Source organism: Ornithorhynchus anatinus, chromosome 2, assembly GCF_004115215.2.
Source record: "Ornithorhynchus anatinus isolate Pmale09 chromosome 2, mOrnAna1.pri.v4, whole genome shotgun sequence".
Lineage (NCBI taxonomy): Eukaryota > Metazoa > Chordata > Mammalia > Monotremata > Ornithorhynchidae > Ornithorhynchus > Ornithorhynchus anatinus.
The window spans coordinates 108,150,073-108,172,236 of NC_041729.1; the positions used below are offsets into that span (position 1 = coordinate 108,150,073).

General features: G+C 45.5%; 1 protein-coding gene and 1 long non-coding RNA gene across 5 annotated transcripts in view; one reads left to right on the plus strand and one right to left on the minus strand.

Annotated features, from left to right (window-relative positions):
- UXS1 (UDP-glucuronate decarboxylase 1) overlaps positions 1-20,778 on the plus strand; it is a 91,061-nt gene extending 70,283 nt beyond the window's left edge. For all 4 annotated transcript variants that reach the window (XM_039911191.1, XM_029057877.2, XM_029057878.2 and 1 more), the window contains 5 exons: positions 7,842-7,885; positions 10,887-10,947; positions 15,112-15,169; positions 17,052-17,155; positions 19,916-20,778. In XM_039911191.1, the coding sequence (XP_039767125.1) occupies positions 7,842-7,885; positions 10,887-10,947; positions 15,112-15,169; positions 17,052-17,155; positions 19,916-20,047 (399 nt within the window). In that variant the 3' untranslated portion in view covers positions 20,048-20,778. The remainder of the gene's footprint in view (positions 1-7,841; positions 7,886-10,886; positions 10,948-15,111; positions 15,170-17,051; positions 17,156-19,915) is intronic.
- LOC114809071 lies at positions 16,726-18,971 on the minus strand. Its single transcript, XR_003756828.1, has 2 exons — positions 18,845-18,971; positions 16,726-16,930 (listed from the first exon to the last, which is right to left on the minus strand). It is a non-coding gene; the product is annotated as an uncharacterized LOC114809071 (long non-coding RNA).
- Positions 20,779-22,164: the final 1,386 nt, after the last annotated feature.

Consider the following 22,164-nt stretch of genomic DNA (forward strand, 5'->3'; position numbering starts at 1 on the left):
TCTGACCCTGGAACCCCCATCCGATGTATCGGGGGGACTGGTTCCTAGAGAAGAAAGAAGGGCCCTTAACATCCCCTCTCTTACAGGGAGTATGTGAAGGATACAAAGTCACTGTCAAACCTGGGGAACGCTGGAGGGAGATTTCTTTGCCTAATTTGGAATAGGATCTGGAAAGAGAGCCCATTTACTAAAGAAAAGAAATTGTTTCCCATATTAGGCTATCCTCTTCTCCCACATATTCTAGCATACGAAACCCGCAGCTAGGAAAACTTCACTTTATCGTTTGGACCTCCCGAGCCTGTCTTTCAGGTTGTCTGAAACTGGATGTAGCACATTGCATGGAGGATGTCCCTTTTTTTTTTTCTTTTATCTCACTGAGCAGGTGTGAGCTTGCTTTCCAGTTTATTGGCTTGGCAGGATTCTGATTCTTGACAGAGACCCCCTCCTTAACTCCCCGCTCCCTGTAAAAAACATTAATGATATCTGGTCGGCATCTAAGCAAGCAACTGCACGTTCTGATCTAAATGCACATGCCACCCTTTACAACTCCACTCAGCAGGCTGAACTGTCTCTTGGGAAGATTCAGCCTTTCAAGCCGTCAACGTCAAAACGGGTCTGTTGCCCCTCCTCTGCTTCTCCTCCCGCTAAGATGCCCAGCCCGAGGTGATAGCAGCAAGCTCTGTGGGAGGCTGCACCCCTGCAGCCCCACAGCCCTTGTCCAGGTACCCACATGGGATCTTTGACCCCCTTCGCCACCCGTGGTATGCTCATCTTCATCAGCAGCAGCTGCATCGATGGGGCACCTCTGGGTAAAGAGCACTGTGTAATGGGCACCAGCTCGGGGCAGTCCTGTGAACTGAACTTTTATTGTCTGAAGAGCAGAGTTTATCTGCAGAACACTGTATCGGCGCCTGGTTTGTGCAAAGGCACAGAACTAGGCATTTGGGAATGCCCCTTGCCTACAGTCCAGTCGGGGAACGAGGGAGATATAAATTGCCAAAAAACATAATGGGTTAAAAAAAAAAGAATCCAGACAAAAGTAGACCATTAAATAGATGAATATGCAGGCATACCCATATACCTACAGATTTTTTCTAAGCCACCAAGGGCTGCCATGGGTTGCGACAGTGCTACCATCCTCTAGACTGTAAGGTCGTTATGACCAGGAAACATGTCTGCTAATTCAGTTGTACTGCACTCTCCCAAGTGTTTAGTAGAGTGCTCTGCACACAGTATGTGCTCAAGAAATGCCATCGATGAATTGCTCTGCCTATAGTAAGCACTCAATAAATGCCATCGATTGATCCTTAACATAAGAGAAGAACATGGCAAAGTTGTTTACTGGAAATATCCCAATTCATTTTGTCATTCTTATTGTTAGTAAGACCCCTAGCAGAGTCTTTCTGGATTTGAAGAATGGGAATTAAGACCGTGAGCCCCATGTGGGACAAGAGCTGAGTCCAACCTGGTTGCCTTGTATCTGCCCCGGCGTGTAGAACAGTGCCTGGCTCATAGAAAGCACTTAACAAATACCAACATTATTGGGAAGCAGCTTGGCTCAGTGGAAAGAGCCCAGGCTTGGGAGTCAGAGATCATGGGTTCGAATCCCAGCTCCGCCACTTGTCAGCTGTGTGACTGTGGGCAGGTGACTTAACTTCTCTGGGCCTAAATTCCCTCATCTGTAAAATGGGGATTAACTGTGAGCCTCATGTGGGACAACTTGACTACCCTGTATCTACCTCAGTGCTTAGAATAGTGCTCTGCACATAGTAAGCGCTTAACAAATATTATTATTTTAGAAAGTGCTTAAAAGACACCCAAAAAAAACCAACCTCCTTGTATCACAATGTAGTCCCAGGAGCATAATCTTTACTGTGTGTCATATACAGAAAGCATGCCTGGAAGGATATATGTCCTGTCCACTAGTTAGAGAACTCATAAAAGCATTTGACACCGTTCCTATTCTTGATTCTGGCAGCTACTAAATGAGATTGGCAACCCTCAGAAATTGATCAAGATTACTGGGCGATTCCATGATAATATCACCTGGCACGTCACTTGCCCTATCACCAATGGAGTGGCACAAGGTTGGGAGCGGGCCATGTCTTGTTAAGCTTTTTCTCCCCAGCTGTGCTTCAAATTCACAATATGGGATCTGGAAGATGGAGTTAAAGAGTTTTCCAGAGTGGAGCTATCTTCTAACTCGGCAAGGCTATAAGCCTAATTGAAAGTCTGGAAATCAGTCAGAGAAGGAGTTGCTTTATGCTGTGACTAAGCTCTGGAGCCTCTTCAGTAGTAGTAGTTGTTGTTAAGGTAACAACGTTCATTGTTTACCCACTCAGTAAAGAATACTCTACTAAGTGCTCGGGAAGAAGTGCAAAACAACCCATTCCCTGCCTGCCCACAGAGGGCTTATACTCTTTGCGACACTAAGCTCTTGTAGAAACAGCATGTGTTATGCACTGTAGAGGGATGTCCACTTGGGAAGAAGATCATCTTTGGACTGCTCTAGGAGAGTGGCCCTTCTGAAATCATATCTCCTCCAGGAGGGCTTCCCTGATTAATTTCTCATTTCTCCACCATATATCACTAATTGGTGCTTTTGTACTTCTGCCTTAACTAAGTACTTAGGCATGCACACACACACACACACACACGTCATTTACCTACATATCTATATACTCTGTTGATTTTCCCTGCCTATGTTTATTTTAGTATCTGTCTCCCCCATCGAATTGTAAGCTCCTTGAGTTCTCTACTGAGTACTACTCTCCCAAGCACTTGGTAGAGTGCTTTGCATAGAGTAAGTGCTCAATAAAATACTGTTGATGGAAAAGTGAAAACCCTCCCCTGTTTTTCTAAGTAAACAGACTTAGCCTTTAGCGCTGTTAACAGGAGCCAGTTTCTTGGCTCACATTACTTTCCTCTGACCCTTATTATACAGGGTCTCCACAACTCTTTTGTACAGAGACCCCACACACACACACCACCACCACCAAGCAGAAAACTCCTAAAGAGAGTTTGGAAATCAGCATGACTAATGGAAAGAGCACAGGCCTGGGAGATGGAAGGACCTGGGTTCTAATCCTGACTCCGCCACATGTCTGCTGTGTGACCTTGGGCCAGTCACTTAACTTCTTTGGACCTCAGTTACCTCATCTGTAAAATGGGGATTCAGACTGTGAGCCCCATGGGGGTTAGGGACTGTGTCCAACCTGATTAACTCATTTCTACCCCAGCACGCTGACACCTAGTAAGTGCATAACAAATACCATAAAAAATAGACGGGGTCCAGGTTTGTTTCCTTTTAATGGTATATAAGTGCTTACTATGTGCCAGCAACTGTACTAAGTGCTGGAGTAGATACAAGGCTATCCGGTTGGACACGGTCTCTGTTCCACACGGGGCTCCCAATCTAGAATGAGGTTTGTCTTGCCTTATGCTGTTTAGTTGTCTCCAACCCATAGAGACACCGAGGACACATCTCTTTCAGAACGCCCGTCTCCATCTGCAATCGTTCTGGTAGTGTCTCCATAGAGTTTTCTTGGTAAAAATACGGAAGTGGTTTACCATTGCCTCCTTCCTCACAGTAAACTTGAGTCTCCGCCCTCGACTCTCTCCCATGCCGCTGCTGCCCGGCACAGGAGAGTTTTGCCTTGTAGCAGATTACCTTTCACTCACTAACCACTGCCCAAGATAGGAATGGAATGGGTAGGCCTCTGCTCAACTCTTCTACCCACAGATGAGATTGGATGAGTACTGGAAACTCCCCAGGTGGGATCCTGAGATGGGTGCTCATGTTTACTAGGTGCTTTTCTCCCAGAACCGTACTTGCATTTTTAGCTGCAACAGTATATTGATGATTCATATTAAATCTAACCCACAGTCAACATGAGAGCCCAGAAATTGGAAATGGGATACCTCGTCTGTACTCTAGGTTTACAGGTTTAAGCTGTAAGCTCTTAAAAATAAAGTGCTAAATGCCACTGCTAGGTTAGGACATTAAAATAAGAAATGTGGTGAGCCCAAGGTGCAAAGATTGAAAGCTGAGAATTGGGCAGGAGGGTTATCGAGGGTTCAGTGTCTGCTGAGTGACCCAGAGTACCTCCTTTGCGCGGATCTTGGAGTCAAATGCTTAGTACAGTGTTTTGCAAATAGTAGTCGCTCAAGTAAATGTGATGGAATGAATGAAGCAGAGAATCATCCACTGTGGAAATCTACCATGAATCAGAAAGTGCATGCTGTGAAATTTGTCATCCAAGCCCATGGGAGCCAAGCTTAATGAAGACCTTCATCAACCATGTGGCTCATACAGTAACTTGAAGTGACTATGGCCTAGTGGAAAGAGCACAGGCCTGGGAATCAGAAGATGTGGGTTCTAATCCTGGCCCTGCAACATGTCTGCTGTGTCACCTTGGGCAACTCACTTCACTTCTCTGGGCCTAAATTACTTCATCTGTAAAATAGGGATTATGGTAGTGATCCCCATATGGGACAGGCATTGTGTCCAACCTCATTAGCTTGAATCTCCCTCAGCTCTCAGAACAGTGCTTGACACATAGCGTTTAACAAATACCACAGTTATCATTATTATTATTATTATTATCAGAGGAATTTGGATTAATTTAAGTAGCTCGGGAAGATTTTTAGGGTGCCTTTTGGTATAAAGACCAGCCGAGTTTACCTGAGAAGACAGTAATCTCTGGTCCAGGCAAAAGATTGAGCAATGGGGACTCCAGGCCTTTGCACTCTTTCCCCTGTCTGTAATTTATTTCTAATGCCTGTCTCCTAGACTACCAGCTGCTTGTGCCCACCAATTGGATCCTTCATTCAATAGTATTTATTGAGCACTTACTATGTGCAGAGCACTGTACTAAGCGCTTGGAATGTACAAATCGGCAACGGATAGAGATAATCCCTGCCCATTGATGGGTTTACAGTCCCAAACGCTTAGTACAGTGCTCTCCACTCAATAAATACCATACAGCCATGCACACACCCCTTCCCACTTGGAGATAGTCTGCAGAGCACATGACTGACAGGAATTGTGGGTCATCGCACTGTTGGGGTTGAGACATTTGTAGCTAGCCCAGCTGCACCGTCGGAACCAGACAGCACACCAGATGGAGTTCCTTAGGTAACAAGAGAGGGCTATGGTCCATCCCGTCCCAGCACCACCTCCTTCTCCCAAAATGCGTTTCCATCACCAGGGGCAACTTGCAGAGCTTAGAAGAGGGACCTGTACAATGGGCACAAATACATTTCTGTACCTCTCCTCAAGGTTTTTCTGTTTGCAGTGGGAGAGAGGGCCAGATAGATGTTTGATTATGGAAACGAGGCTTAAGCAGTTCTTTGTCTTGTGGGCTATCTCAATTGCAAAGGAAGAGGAAGAATCAAACACTTACCCCTTCTGTGGGGCACTTTCCTTAATGTGCAGCATTGATTTAGAACTGTGTGTTGGTTGCACTCCTGGATACCTGTTCTCATGGTTAGGTAGCTCCAAGCTATAATAATAATAAAAATTGTGGTATTTCTTAAGCGCTTACTATATCCCAGGAAGTGTACTAAGATCTGGTGTAGATACAAATTAATCAGATTGGACACAGTCCCTGTCCCATTTAGGGATCAGATTATCCCACATGGTGCTTACAGTCTTAATCCCCATTTTACAGATGAGGGAACTGATGCACAAAGAAGTGAAGTGACCTGCCCAGAGTCACACAGCAGACAAGTGCTGGAGTCAGGATTAGAACCCAGGTCCTTCTGACTCTCAGGCCCGTGCTCTATCCACTATACCACGTTTCTTCCCTGTGTCCTCCCCTCCTTCCCCTTCAGACAGCTCTCTCTCTCTCTCTCTCTCCTCTGCCTTACCTTGTTGATTTCCTGCCACAACCCAGTCAGCAAACCAATTTACCCTCTCAACCTCGAGCTCCTCTTTTTCGCTGCTGACCCCTTGCTCACGTCCTCACTCTGGCCTGGAACTCTCTCCCTCTTCATATTCATCAGACCACTGTGCTCTCCTGCTAAAATCACATCCCCTCTAGACTGTGAGCTTGTTGCGAGCAGGGATTGTCTCACTTTATTGTTGTATTGTACTATCCTGAGCCCTTAGTACAGTGCTCTGCACATAGTTAGTGCTCAGTAAATACAAATGAATGAATGAATCACCTCCAAGAGGCCTTCCCTGACGAAGTCCTCATTTCCCTTACCCACCACCCACTCTGAGTCACCGTGTGTTTGGTTTTGTAGCCCTTGAACCCTTTGCTCTTCACCCCAGCCCCTCATCACTTACATACGTATCCTTATACTCTACCCTATCTGTAATTCATTTTAATGCCCGTCTCCCCACATAGACTGTAAAATGTCTTATGGGCAAGAATCATGTTGGCTAATTTATTGTAGTGTACTTTCCCAAATGCTTTGCACAGTGTTTTGCCTACAGTAAGCACTCGATTAAAAACCATTGATTGGTTGACAGACCATACAGCTCTCCCCATCTTCAAAGCTCTTCTGAGAGCACATCTCCTCCAGGTTGCCTTCCCTGAGAAATATCTAATATTCTCACTTTGTATCTCCCAGCTGTCGCATCAACCTTTCCCCTCCTTCTAAGCACTTTTATTATTTTAGGGTATTTTTTAAGTGCTTACTATGTGCAGGCACTGTTCTAAGCACTGTGGTAGATACAAAGTAATCAGGTTGAATGCAGTTCATGTCCCACAAGGGTGGCTCAGTGGAAAGAGCACGGGCTTTGGAGTCAGAGGTCGTGGGTTCGAATCTCGGCTCTGCCACTTGTCAGCTGTGTGACTGTGGGCAAGTCACTTCACTTCTCTGTGCCTCAGTTACCTCATCTGTAAAATGGGGATTAAGACTGTGAGCCCCACATGGGACAACCTGATTCCCCTGTGTCTACCCCAGCGCTTAGAACAGTGCTCTGCACATAGTAAGCGCTTAACAAATACCAGCTCTAACAAGGGGCTCACAGTCTTAATCCTCGTTTTACAGATGAGGTAACTGAGACCCAGAGAAGTGAAGTGACCTGCCTAAGGTCACACAGCAGACAAGTGTCAGAGTCGGGATCAGAGCCAAGATCCTTCTGATTCCCAAGGCCGTGTTCTAACCATTAGACCATATTGCTTCTTCACTTGTTACCACAAACCCCATAGCCCTTCTGTGATTTAATGTCTGTCTCCCTTACTAGAAGGTAAATCTGAGGGCAGGAATCATGTATTCTAACTCTTTTGCACTCTTCTAATGGCCTTTTTTTTTTTTTAAAGGCATTTGTTAAGTGCTTACAATTGTGCCCAGACACTGTACTAAGTTGTGGGGTAGAATCAAGCTAATCAGGCTGAGCACGGTCCAGGTCCCACATGGGGTTCACAGTCCTAATCCTTATTTTAGGAAACTGAGGTAACTGAGGTGCAGAGAAGTTGTGACTTACGTAAGTTCACACAGCATTCAAGTGGCAAAATGGAATTAGAACCCATGTCCTTCTGAGCCGAAGGCCCTTGCTCTCTCCATTAGGTCATGTTGCATCTCATCACTGTTCTTGCTTAGTACGGTGCTTTGCATAGAGGCCCTCAATCTCTGCTACTGCCTATTATGGACTCATGTATGAGTTTGTCTAAATTTTCTTTAACTTACTGATATGTTTAGCCACACTGATCCCTGTGAGCATGAGTTCCAATTTCTGAAAGTTTTGGTTTGTCTTTGCAATGTGGGCAGAGAGGCAAGGCAGCTGTACCTAGTCACCTCCACATTAACTTCTTTATTTGGGAGTTGACATTTTATTAGGTCTATAGTACTCTGGATTTACCCAACTTTATCTTGCTTTGTGTTCCTAGGTGTATGGTTCGGGCTCCCAGACCAGGGCGTTCCAGTATGTCAGGTAAGCACCGCACCCCCCTTTCCACACTCAAACTTTGCTTATCGACATGTGGCTGGGACTCAGCTGGAAAGGGCAGGGACTGTCTCTATCTTTTGCCGACTTGTACATTCCAAGCGCTTAGTACAGTGCTCTGCACATAGTAAGCGCTCACTAAATACTGTTGAATGAATGAAGGAATGAATCTGGTAGCCATTGCTGGGGCCTGGGGTCTCCCCAGTAAGTCGTCTTATCCACAGGATAAGATGAGCTAGGGTAAGATAGGATATTCTCTTTTTAGTTGGAAAATTAGTTGGTTTCCTTCCGTTTCAAATCTCTGCCGTTTAGTCTCGCTCTCAGCTGGATGAAACCAATCCTGAAAATCTTTTGAGCAAGTCTGCTCAGAATAAGTGGCTTCCAAAGACCGTAGTTTTATCCACTGCTGCCACCTTGTGCTTCGTAGATATTATGGCAAAGCTCTGGTAGGGTTCCCTAGACAAATTCATTCATTCCTTCAGTCGTATTTATAATAATGTTGGTATTTGTTAAGCGCTTACTATGTGCCGAGCACTGTTCTAAGTGCTGGGGTAGACCCGGGAATCAGGTTGTCCCACGTGGGGCTCACAGTCTTAATCCCCATTTTCCAGATGAGGTAACTGAGGCACCGAGAAGTTAAGTGACTTGCCCAAAGTCACACAGCTGACAAGTGGCCAAGCTGGGATTCGAACCCATGACCTCTGACTCCAAATCCCATGCTCTTTCCACTGAGCCTTGCTGATTGAGCGCTTACTGTGTGCAGAGCGCTGTACTAAGTCCTTGGAATGTACATTTGGTAACAGAGACAATCGCTGCCCAGCAACGGTTTCACAGTCTAAAAGGGGGAGACAGACAACAAAACAAGTAGAAAGGCATCATTACCATCAAAATAGATAAATAGAATCATAGATATATACACATCATTAATAAAGTAATAACATATACAAATATACACAAGTACTGTGGGGAGGGGAAGGGAGTAGAACAGAGGGAGAGAGTAGGGGCGATGGGGAGGGGAAGAGGGGCAGAAGGAAAGGGAGGGCTCAGTCTGGGAAGAGCTCCCAATTCCAATAATCAATCAGTGGTATTTATTGAGTGCTTACTGTGGTGCAGAGCCAGTGATGGATTGGCAGCTTGGATTGTCCAAAATTGGGTCCTCTTTCCCTGAGAATAAGCATCTGTAGTCAGCCGGATGTACCAAGGGGTCCGTGGGGACATGCCTAATAAGAAGACTGATTGTGGTATTTAAGAATTTACTATGTGCCAGGCACTGTACTAAACGCTGGGATAGATACAAGGTAAGTAGTGTGGCTTAGTGGAAAGAGCAGAGGTTTGGGAGTTGGAGGACTCTAATCCCAGCTCCACCATTTGTCTACTATGTGACCTTGGGTAAGCCGCTTAACTTCTCTGTGCCTCACTGACCTCATCTGTAAAATGGGGATTAAAATTGTGAACCCCATGTGGGACAACCTGATTATCTTGTATCTATCCCAGCACTTAGAACAATGCTTGGCACGTAGTAAGAGTTTAACAAATACCCTAAAAATAATAATAATAAAGTAATCAGGTCGGTTACAGTCCCTGTCTCACCTGGGGCTCAAGGTCTTAATCCCCATTTTACAGATGAGGAAACTGAGGCCCAGAGAAGTCAAGTGATTTGCCCAAGATCACACAGCAGACAAGTGGCAGAGCCAGGATTAGAACCCAGGTCCTTCTGCTTCCTAAGCCCTGCTCTATCCACTAGGCCATGCTGCTGAGATGCCACTCTTACTGCCCTAGGAACAAGTAAGCTTTTCTCCTCCATGATGGAGAGAGCAGCCAGGGCCAGTAGTTGTCGGTTTTGAAGAGACGCTTTCTGACCTGATATGAGAATGAAAGCACATTAATGCAAAAACACCCATTTCTCAAAGAAGCGAGTTTCAGAGAAGCCAGATTGCTTTCTATCCAAAGAGAGATTCTTTTTCTTTAAAAAAAAAAATCAAAATTGTCACTAAGTAACTGCTCCAACTTTAAATGTAAGCCCCAGCAGTAAACACTATGGAAATTTTAATGTGACTTTTTAATAGCTTCTTTCTTGGTGGAAGTGATCTATGAAGCCAGAGGGAAGCACTTTTAATCTATGAATCAGCGGGCTAGGAAGTGCGGAAAGCAGCAAAAAAAAAAAAACCTCTTGCCTCATTCCCTGACTAAATCTAGGCCCTGGGAAAATGCCACAGTGTCATTTTCCCAAGGCTTTGGAAAATGACCATCTAATTGTTGGAGAAGAAGCATTCAAATGTTGGAGAAGCAGCATGGCCTAGTAGAGCACAGGCCTGGGAATCAGAAGAACCTGAGTTCTAATCCAAGCTCCATCACTTGTCTGCTGTGTGACCTAGGTCAAGTCACTTCACTTCTCTGTGCCTCAGTTATCTTAGCTGTAAAATGGGCATTAAGACTGGTAGCCCCATGTGGGACAGGGACTGTATCCAACCTTTCATTCATTCATTCAATAGTATTTATTGAGCGCTTACTATGTGCAGAGCACTGTACTAAGCGCTTGGGATGAACAAGTCGGCAACAGATAGAGACAGTCCCTGCCGTTTGACGGGCTTACAGTCTAATCAGGGGAGACGGACAGACGAGAACAATGGCAATAAACAGAGTCAAGGGGAAGAACATCTCCACTTAGAACGGTGCTTGACACTCAGCAAGCGCTTAAATACTGTAATATAAAAGTTTGCTTTCTCTTGCTTAACTTCTTAGCCCAGCTAGACAACATTCATCCTTGGGACCTCAGTAGGGTGCGTGGTTCAGGGAAGCCCCAAACTAGGGGACTCCACGCCCCCCAGTAACAGGGTCTGAATCCAGCTTTGCCCATGTTTCCAGTTTGGCCCATCCTCTGTGCTGGGGGCGGTGCAGGAGTTGCCCTCGGTCTTGGAGTTACGAGAGTCCCCAAATGATCTGGCTTCAAGGTGGGCCACTCTCAAACTGGTCTTTCCCTTTTCGGCAGTGACTTGGTGAATGGACTGGTGGCCTTGATGAACAGCAACGTCAGCAGCCCCGTCAATCTGGTGAGTCTGTTGTCATCATCATCCTCCCCTTCCTTTCCGTCCAACCCACACACCCCCATACCCCCAAGGAACAGGGATCATGTCTACTTCCCAACTGGCTATTCTCTCCTAGCGCTTTACACAGAGCTTGGCTCACAGCAAGTGCTCAATAAATACAATTACTGCTACAGCTCTCTCCTAACCCAGGGCCTCCACTCACCTAAGGAGTATAATTAGCTGAGAGCGCAACAAGCCAGAAGTAGTTTCGTGAAGGGATTCATACTGACCTTGGAGTCTAAACCACTGTAACCTCCCTCTGCCTTGCCCATGTCCTGTTTGCCTCCCCGCTTTTATGAGGTCCTGACTGCCCATGATGCCATGCTGTGCCCAGGTGGCTGAGGTTTGGTGTTAGTTTAGAATCAACTCTGGCCTCGAGAAACCACACAGCTGAATATGGCAAATGTGGAATCAGCAATAGAGAAATAATAATAGTAATTGTGATATTTGTTAAGCGCTTACTAGGTGTCAGGCACTGTACTAAGCCCTGGGGTGTTACAAGCAAATTGGGTTGGGTACAGACCCTGTCCCACGTGGGGCTCACAGTCTCAATCCCCATTTTAAAGATAAGGTACCTGAGGCACAGAGAAGTTAAGTGACTTGCCCAGGGTCACACAGCAGACAATTGATGGAGCCAGGATTAGAACCCATGATGTTCTGACTCCCAGGGCCATGCTCTATCCACTAGGCCATGCTGCTTCTCTACAGGGTATGTCCCTGAGGGGATGAGAAGTGGGGAGGACCAAAAGGAAGTCATGGGACCTATATGCTTAGACAGGTGAGTGTGGAATCAGTCAATCGGTAGTATTTACTGATCATTTAATGTGTGCCAAGCACTGTAGTAAGCACTTGGGAGAGTTGGTGGATAATACTGCCTGACCACAACGAGCTAACAGTGTAGAGGAAACCACCCCACCCTGTTTCCAGAAGCCAGGTCTCTGGGGGATGGCAGCCACAAGCCTCGAGATCCAATATGTATGGCCAGGGCAGGTTGACCAGCCAGCACCCCTGCCATCTTGTGAGGAGCAGACGTGGCCAGGGAGGCAGGGAAGCATCAGGAAAAAATTCCCCAAACCGAAGCAGATGGCACCTGGCAGCCATCATTGAATCTGATGGTGAAATAAAGCAACATTAATAATAATAATGATAGTACTTGTTAAGCGCTTACTATGTGCCAAGTACTGTTCTGAGCACTGGGGTAGATGCAAGGTAATCAGGTTGTCCCATGAGGGGCTCACAGTCTTATTCCTCATTTTACAGATGAGGTAACTGAGGCACAGAGAAGTTGTGACTTGCCCAAAGTAACACAGCTGACAAGTGGCAGAGCCAGGATTAGAACCCATAACCTGACTCCCACACCCAGGCTCTTTCCAATAAGCCACGCTGCCTGTGTGACAGAAGTTTCTGCAGCCTAACGAGGGTACAGAGTGCTGTCAACCCCATCAGCATAGCTCAAAAAGATCCAGATGTCAGCACTCTAACAACTGCTCCACCACTTACCTGCTTTGTGATCTTGGACAAGTCGCCTCACTTCAGTGCCTCAGTTCATCTATAAAATGGGGATTAAGACTGTGTGACAGGGATAGGGACTGTGTCCAACCCAGCTATCCTTTATCTGCCTCAGCGCTTAGTACGGTGCCTGGCACATAGTAAGTGCTAACATTTAAAAAAACACTGCTATTCTTATTCAGTTTATGTGAGAGGGATGCTATGGAGAGTGAAGTGAGATTTTTACCCAGTTTCTAATAGAAGCACTAATAATAATAGCTTGGATTTCTAGTGCTTGTGTCTTCTTCCCAAGCTTTTTTGCCTGCAGGAATAATTTCATTTCAGCCTCATGACTTCCCAGTGAGACATGGAGAGGCAGATATAATAATAATTATGGTACTTGTTAAGCATTTACTAAATGCCAGGCACTGAGCAGGTTGTCCACAGTCTCTGTCCCAGATTGGGCTCACCCTCTTAATCCCCACTCTTTACAGAGGAAGTAACTGAGGCACAGAGAAGTAAAGTGACTTGCCTAAGGTCACACAGCAGACAAGTGGTGGAGCCAGGATTCGTACCCATGACCTTCTGACTCCCAGGCCCATGCTTTATCCCGGCTCTGCCTCTTGTCAGCTGTGTGACTGTGGGCAAGTCACTTAACTTCTCTGTGCCTCAGGTACCTCATCTGCAAAATGGGGATGAAGACTGTGAGCCCCATGTGGGACAACCTGCTTACCCTGTATCTACTCCAGCGCTTAGAACAGTGCTCTGCACATAGCAAGCACTTAACAAATACCAACATTATTAATGTTTATCCACTACACCATGCTGATTCTGTAGTCAAGCCCATTTTACAGCTGAGGAGACTGAGGTCCCATGACAGTCTGAGTCAGAACTGGGTCTCATATGCTCTTCGCAGGTCTCGTTGCCTCTACCAAGGGAGCAAAGTTGCATTTGAGCTGTCTTTAAAGTGTCAGGTCTTTCCACAGATGGAGTCCAGGAGATTCTCTGTCTCGCCCACAGACCCTCTTGTCCAGTACAGAGTAGCAGTTATTCTTTGGCCTACTTGCTTAGCCCCGATTTCCCAGAGATAGCCTGTTCAGTCACTAGGGGGACAATCAGAAGGAGCACACTTCCCCGGATTCTTGCGCAGCTGCAAGTCTCCCTGTACTTTTTGCCTCAAGTTCTCTCGCAGTCAATTTTCAGACCACCATATTTTTTTTGTTGGGATCAGCAAAGGAGCGAGGTGGATGGGCTGACATCTTAGCTGCCGTTGGTGAAAAGGGGGCTGGAGATATTCAGTGACTTGCCCAAGCACACCTCGGTGCCTGGAACCCTGTCCGTGCTAATCATTAGCTTATTCTGAGGAGTTTACCTTCTCATTTCCCTAAGTGAACTAGTGTGGTCTGGTGGATAGAACACAGGCCTGCGTGTCAGAAGGACCTGGGTTTAAATCTCCACTTAAGCAAGTCACTTAACTTCTTCCTGCTTTAGCTACCTCATCTGTAAAATGGAAAATAAGACTGTTAGCCCCGTGTGGGACATGAACTTTGTCCAACCTTATTAGCTTGGTACCTTCCTTCCTCAGCCCTTGGTACAGTTCCTGACACACACACTGTGTGCTTACCAAATACCATTAGAAAAAAATGGAAGCCATACATGCAGGGCTTCCAAAGAGAAGATGTGTCAATGGGTTATGAAGAAACAGTAGTTCAGTAGGTATGGAGAATTAGAAATTCATTTTGGGGGGTAATGGGTAAATATGCCTAGAGGACTCTGAGCTGTGGGGCTAGTATATTTTAAGATTCAGGGTTTAGCTGCCAGTGAAGAGGAGCTCTTTTGAACCCCCACTAAAGAGCTACAAACCAATTTTGTAGCTCTCCTTTTGGGTTTGCAGTGTGTAGTGCCTCTTGCAAGTGGATTTCTTAGGTCAGGGCTAATCTCGACATCCCACATGAGAAAGGACCCACTGGTTAATTAATCAATCATATTTATTGAGCATTTACTGTGTGAAGAGCACCATACTGAATGCTTGGGAGAGAATAACATGAAAGACTTGGTAGACATGTTCCCTTACCACATCAAGCTTACAGTCTAGAGGGGGACACAGACATTAATATAAATGAATAAATTATGGATGCATACATAAGTGCTGTGGGGCTGAGGGAAGGGTGAATATAAGGCGCAAATCCAAGTTCGAGGGACGACCTGGGAGTGGGAGAAGAGGGAATGAGGGCTTAATCAGGGAAGGCCTCTTGGAGGAGATGGAAGGCTTTAAAGGTGGGGAGAGTAATTGTCTCTTCTGCAGTCCTTCCTCTCTTTTACCCCTTCTCCTCCCCTGTAACTTCTCTTCCTCCTCAACCCCAAACCTAGACTGAAATTTCCCTGTCACCTGTGTTTATTGGAAATAGGTCGGGAGAGTGAGATTGAATGTGTTTGTGTGTGTGTGACAGGGAGAGAGAATGGACTGAAAGATTATGAATGCCTACTCACACACAGTAACCTGAAACCTTTTCCACTGTTACTTTCTGAATGTTACAAAATGAGCCTGAAAATATCTTTGAAACAGTGAGCATGCTTTTTTTAAAAATTGTGATGCCACCTCCTTTCCTTTCCCTAACTAGAATCCTTTTTCTGCCCTAGGGAAACCCAGAGGAACATACCATTCTCGAATTTGCTCAAATGATTAAAAATCTGGTTGGTAAGTAGGATAAATCATTTCCCTGGTGAAATTTATGGTGCATGTGCGCTAACAGCTGATGGTTCCTTGATTAGAAACTGTTATTAATAGGCTAATTGAGTTGGATTTTTTGTGTTCCTCAACGGATGCTTTTGTCAGGAACCTTTACTTGTCCTCTGATTAACGGCTGCCAGGATAAAAGACTTGTTTTGTTTGAAATCATAACTGGGAGGCCGATAGAGAATATATAGATTATCTGGTTTGAGATTAAATTTTTTGTATGTTCCCAAGCAGTGCAACCTACTGGAAAGAACATGGGTTTGGGGGTCAGAGGACCTGGGTTCTAATCTAATCTAAGCCCTGCCACTTGCCTGTTGTGTGATGTTGGGCAAGTTACTTCACTTTTCTGGGCCTCGCTTTCCTCATCTGTAAAATGGGAATTAAACACCTGTTCTTCCTGCTTCCACTGTGAGCCAAATAAGGGGCAAGGTCTGACTGACCTGATTATCACATATCTACCCCAGTGCTAAGTTAATAATAATAATAATAATAATAATATAATAATAATTGTCCTGTTTGTTAAGTGTTACTGTTTACCAAGCAATGTTATACAGGCTGAGGTAGAAACAAGTTAATCAGGTTGGACATAGTCCCTGTCCCAAATGGCGTTTTCAGCCTTAATCCCCATTTTGCAGATGAGGGAACTGAGGCACAGACAAGTTAAGTGACTTGCCCAAGGACAAACAACAGACATGTGGCATAGCCGGTTTTGATTGATTCATTGTCGTATTTGTGGAGTGCTTACTGTATGCAAAGCAATGTACAAAGCACTGGGGAGAGTACAATATAACAACCAACAGACACATTCCTGCCCACAATGAGATCACAGTCTGGAGGGTTTAGAACCCACATCCTCTGACTTCCAGGCCCTTGCCCTTTCCATGCTACTTTCTAAGACCTTGATCCAAAGTGATTGCTTAACAAATACCATCTACTACCATGCTCTCACACAGAAGTCCAGTATAGTGCTCTGCATTTAACAGGTTCTCGGTATAGAACTCTGTCTGCACCAAGTAGGCTCCTAGTAGAGGGCTCTGCACACAGGAAGTTCTCAGTAACTGGGGCTGCTGATGGTGATTTTGCTGGAAATCATCATCCTGCGTCATTGTTGATGGGCAGAGGATTCATTTGATCCCTTTGTATTTGTTTCCCACACTGTGTCACAATTGCAATGCTGAGTTTTCAAAGAATGTGGGGAGAGGGTAAAAGGGCCTGGCACTAGCTGTCGGTCTCGCTTGCAGAATGTCAACAGTCCATCCTGAGTGCATTGTCCGTTCTTGTTACCGTTGCTATACAATTCAATAGTATTTATTGAGCGCTTACTGTGTGCAGAGCACTGTACTAAGCACTTGGAATGTACAATTCGGCAACAGATGGAGACAATCACTGCCCAATACCAGGCTCACAGTCTAAATGATGCCGGGGACCTGCAGAAATCAGGGACTTGTGTGTCAGTGGTATAGCGGTCGTGGGGAGGAGGAGGGAGTAAGCTGAGGAAATGAAATATGCACGTGAAATATAAACAGTGACTCTCAATTCATTTGTGAATTATGTGCGCTGTGCTGAGTCAGCTGAGATTCAGGCCCCTTGCCCGGGCTAGCCAGCCCAGGAATTGTTAGGCCTAAGAGCAGCCTTGTAGGATCACGCATCAGATGCTACGGCCCCACCGTTCTGCCCCCGTCTGCCACTGGATCTTCTTCAGGGGAAGGGTCGATGGGCCCGCTGGAGGGAAAAGTAGGAGAGTGTGCTTATTTATGTGCAGCAAGAGACTGAGTGACATGATAATAATAATAACTAATAGCATCTAGCTTATTGCTGTGGCACTTGTTTGTTGCGGGCACAGGTAGCGGAAGCGAAATCCAGTTTCTCTCAGAGGCCCAGGATGACCCGCAGAAAAGGAAACCGGACATCCAGAAAGCCAAGCTGCTCTTGGGCTGGGAGCCTGTGGTAAGTGCAGTGGTAGAGAGGTCTAGGGGTCCACACAGTGGGCAGTCCTCACCGAGGAGAGTCGCTCTTTGAGGAGCCAGGGTGAAGGGAGTTGGGGAGAGGCCCAAAAGACTCAGGCACCAAACCCTGGCCCCAGAGGAGATAGAAACGTTCCCATGTGTTCCCCTAGCTTTTTCTGACAGAATTTCTCCCTTTCTGTGTGGAGGGGGGTGGGTTTGTGTGTGTGTGTGGACGTGCCACCCCAAGTTTTCACCCTACCAGATGCAGAGGAAAAATATGAATTTCCTTTTTCCCATTACTGCTCTTCCTGGGCACCATTTGAGTCCCCTTCTGTTGCCACAGCAATGACCTCAGGGTTTTGGGCCTTCATTGCAATGACATGCTGTACCCCAGATTTCCCCTTTCACTTACCCTTGTGGGATTAGAAGCAGGGACCCTTAGATGGGGAGAATTACTGACTTGGAAACTAGAAACCAAATCTTCAACAGCGCAAGTTCAGCTCTTGGCTATAAATCACAAAGGCCGCAAAAACAAAACATTTAGTACTAAAATCTCAAAAGAACACCGCACCTTTGAAGGTTAGAGCTGGGTTAGGCACAAGCCAACCGTGATAGGGGAGAGCACCGAATAAAAGAAAATGAGCTTGCCCGGCCTGTTAGATACCACTCTTTACATAGAAAATGCAGGCCTCACATCCAGATTCATTCATCCGTTCACATCCTCACATGCTGAGACATCACCTAGTTACTGGGGAGAAAAATTTCATGCCACAACAACCTGTTGGGGAAGTTATTTGGTGGGGGGAGTTTCTTTGGGAAGAAGCCCTTCAAATGAGAATAATCAATCGTATTGATTGAGCGCTTACCGTGTGCGGACCAATGTACCAAGCGCATGGGAGAATACATTATAACAGTATAACAGTCACATTCCTTGCCCAAAGCGAGCTTACAGTTTAGAGACGGAGACAGGCATTGATGTAAATAAATTACGGATATGTACATAAGTGCGGTGGGGCTAGGAGGAAGGATGAATAAAAGGAGCAAGTCAGGGTGACACAGAAGGAAGTGGAAAAAAAGGAAAAGAGGACTTAGGGAAGACCTAACTAAGAATAAACCAAGAACATTAGGGAACTGATGGGGCCAATATTATTGAACAATAATAATAATGGTGGTATTTGCATTATGTGCCAAGCACTGTACTAAACTCTGGGGTAGGTATGAGATAATCAGGTCAGACATAGTCCCGATCCCACATAGGGCTAATAGTCTAAGCGAAACAGAGAATAGGTATTGAATCCCCCATTTTATGGATCAGAAAAATGAAGTTCAGAGACATGCTCAAGGTCACACAGCAGACAAGTGGCAGAGCAGCCGGGATTAGAGCTCCTGTCCTCGGATTCCCAAGTCTTTCCAATGGCCTTCGCTGCTTCAGAATTATGAAGGGTAGGCAGGGAGAAAACCTGATCAGTTTGTATCTGCCCCAGTGCTTAGTACAGTACCTGGCACATAGTGCTTAACAAATACCATTAAAAAAATTAATAAACAGAATTGTCTTCCCCACATCCCACAAAGACTAGGGCCGGGGCAGTTGCTCATTGGCGCTTGAGGATGAATGGTGGAAGGTAAATGGAAGGAAATGCTTCTTCCTCCAGCGGTTGATCAGGCTGTGGAGTTCCTGAAGCAGTGTTACCTGAAAATACCAGTAGGGTCAAGAAGGATTTGGACAAATTCATGGACAGATGATCCATTGTGGGTTACCAGAGGATAAAGTCAGGGAGGATAGTTTGGAATTTGGGATGGTCCAAACCAAACTATGAGGATGGGCGCCTCACGGTTCCTCCCAGCAGATAGGGGTCAGTCTTGGAATAACCTTGCATGTGGGCTCCCATTCTTATGCCCTGCCCTGGTGGAATGTGTCTGTTTATTGTTGCGTCGTCCTCTCCTAAGCACTCAGTGCAGTGGCCTGCACACAGTAAGCGCTCGGCAAATACTGTCCCATTCAGGTCAATGGGAATACGGAAGCCAGACAAGCTTCCTTATCTCTCTGAACCCTCTCAGGACTCTAAGGTCCACTGCCGGCTTGCCTCGTGACAGAGGAAGAGATTTGATCAGAAACAACGCTAGCTTCCTTTTCAGTTGCCTGCTACTGTCCTTCCTCTGCTAACTTCCTCAATCAAACAGTGGTATTCATTGAGCGCTTATAGTCTCCAGAGCACTGTATTGAGCTTGGGAGAATGCAGTACGGCAGAGTTGGTGGACACATTCCTCGCCCACGACGAGAGTACAATCTAGTCGGGGAGTCAGACGTTAAAATAAAATAAAGGTAGGGCTAGGAGCAGACTGGGCACATTATCCTAAAGAGCCAAGAAATGTTTGGGCATTTTTTTTTAAAAAGACGAAGGAGTATACAAGCAGGAGGGTTGATGAGGCCGTTACTGGGATCAAAATTATAGGTCCCCGGTGCAGATCCCTGAAGGGTTTTCAGAAGATCCACTTCTTTGACCCCAAATATCGGGGAGCCAACTGGGGAAAAGAGGCTGGAACCGCCCAGTATTTAGTGGTTTTTGAGATATTTCACATTGTTGTAATCCTGTGACCAGTGTGTGGTGCTGTGAGCACTCAGCAGGAGAGGCGTTATTTGAAAGCAACACATTTGCCCAGGGCCGGCGGTTAAGGCAGACCCTGAGACTGCAGTCAATTAAAAACTGGCATCATTGTGCCCTTCCCCTCCTCACCCCATTTCTCCTTCTCTTGTTAACAGGTCCCTTTGGAAGAAGGCTTAAACAAAGCGATTCATTACTTCCGCAAAGAACTCGAATATCAAGCAAATAACCAATACATCCCCAAACCCAAACCCGCCAGAATAAAAAAAGGCAGAACAAGACACAACTGAAGACCCATGCTTCTGCCCAGGAGGGCCCTTATTTTCCGTTTGACAGGATGTATTTTTTTCATTTTCTTCTTTTTTTAAAAAAGAAAGACTTAAAACAGGTGTCATGAAGAACAAACTGGAATTTCATTCTGAAGCTTGCTTTAAAGAAATGATGTGCCTATAAGATTCTCCCTTTCCCTCCCCCCCCAAAAAAAAACAAAAACTGCAATTCTTGCCTTGCACTTTTTAAATCTGTCTTTTTATGTAAAGTAGAGTAGAAACATCTTCAGATATCTTCAAGTTTTTTTTTATCTTGCCGTGAGATCATTTGTTGTGACTGTCTCTGACAGTTTTATTTACTGGTTTCTTTGTGAAGCTGAAGAGGAACATAAACGGGAGGGGAAATGCCAAGTTTATTTATGAAATATGGGTACTATAAATGAGACGTTATACTATGCATAAAGGAAAAAAAAGCTAGCCGGATTGTCAGGGAAGTGGAACACTGGCATTTAGTCAATAGGAGTGGAATATAAAAGGATTCTGGTTGGGCGTTTATACCTTTCCTTCGATTTGGAATTTTTCCAACGTTTAGATTTAGTTGCACACTTGAATTTGAAATATTTTCATTGATTATCATGGATAAGATTTTAAATCACTACTGTGTTGTGTTGCATTCTCTGGGAAAAAAGTTAATGTATTATTGGTTAACAGTGGTTGAATATGCTATTTTAATAAAATATTGAAACAACTGGGCAGGGCTTCTTCCATTTCTAATGAATGGTTTGGGACTTGGTCCTGCATCGAGAGCCAAAGAAGTGAGAGAATCTCTAGGGTATAGTGATAATTGTTTGGAGATGAGAAGGTCAGTCACCGGCCTCTTGCTATATGTCCAGTTATACAAGTCCCAGAGAAGAGAAAGAGTAACGGTTGTGTGTTCCAATCTAATTTACAGGATTTGCCCAAAGACATGGATCTTGATCCACTGACTTTGGATAAAATCATCTAAAAGTGGGTTTTTTGCCTCATTAGGGGCCTGGGGCAGTTGAGATCATCTGATGTTTGGGGAACCGAACCCTAAAGGAGGGAGGGCCCCTGATTGTGTGAGAGGGAGGTTTGATCCTTTTAGTGGCTCACCTCATTTGATTATCTGAGGTTTGGATAATCTTTGTTCTGTGAGATATGTAAGATTGTACTATTACAAACAAACAACACGAGAAGACAAGATAAGCAAGAAATCGATGGCATTTATTGGCACTAACTGTGTGCAGAGCATTGTACAAAGCACTTGCCAATGAGTGCTGCAGACCATTGTAAAGCAGCCTGGCCTAGTGGAAAGAACACAGGACTGGGAGTCAAGTGACCTGGGTTGTCATTCTGACTCCTTCACTTGCCTGCTGTGTGACCTTGGGTGACACATTTCCCATGGCCTCAGTTTCCTCCTCTGTAAAATATCTGTTCTCCCTCCTTTTTAGACTGGGAGCCCCATTTTGGGCAGGGACCGTGTCTTATCTGGCTGTATCATAGTTACCCCAGTGCTTGGCATATAAGTGCTTAAAACACTTATTGTTGTTATTGCCAAAGGAAGAGAGTTTCATTCAGCCTCTTCATATTAATGTCTGTCTTCCTCTCTAGACCATAAGCAGCACAGCTTAGTGGATGAAGCGTGGGCCTGGGAGTCAGAAGGTCATGGGTTCTAATTTTGGCTCCGCCACTTGTCTGCTGTGTGACCTTGGGCAAGTCACTTCACTTCTCAGGGCCTCCGTTACCTCATCTGTAAATTGGGAATAAAGACTGTGGGCCCCATGCGAGACAGGGAGTGTGTCCAACCCGATTTGCTTGTATCCACCCCAGTTATTATTATTATTAAGCTCATTCTATTGTACTGTCCCAAGCACTTAGTACAGTGCTCTGCCCATAGTAAGTGCTCAGTAAGTATGATTGATTGGTTGAGTCACTGCTCAGGCAGGGCTGCTAGAATCCAACAGTCCCAACACCCATAGCCTTAGCCTTCCCAGTGTTCAAAATGATGGGGGCTCACACTTGTCAATGTTTCCATTTCTTCCCGCCCTGTGCCAGTGAGGCAGGACAAGAGCCGCAGATGACACTGGGGGGGCTCTCCGCTGGCCAATGTACCCCAC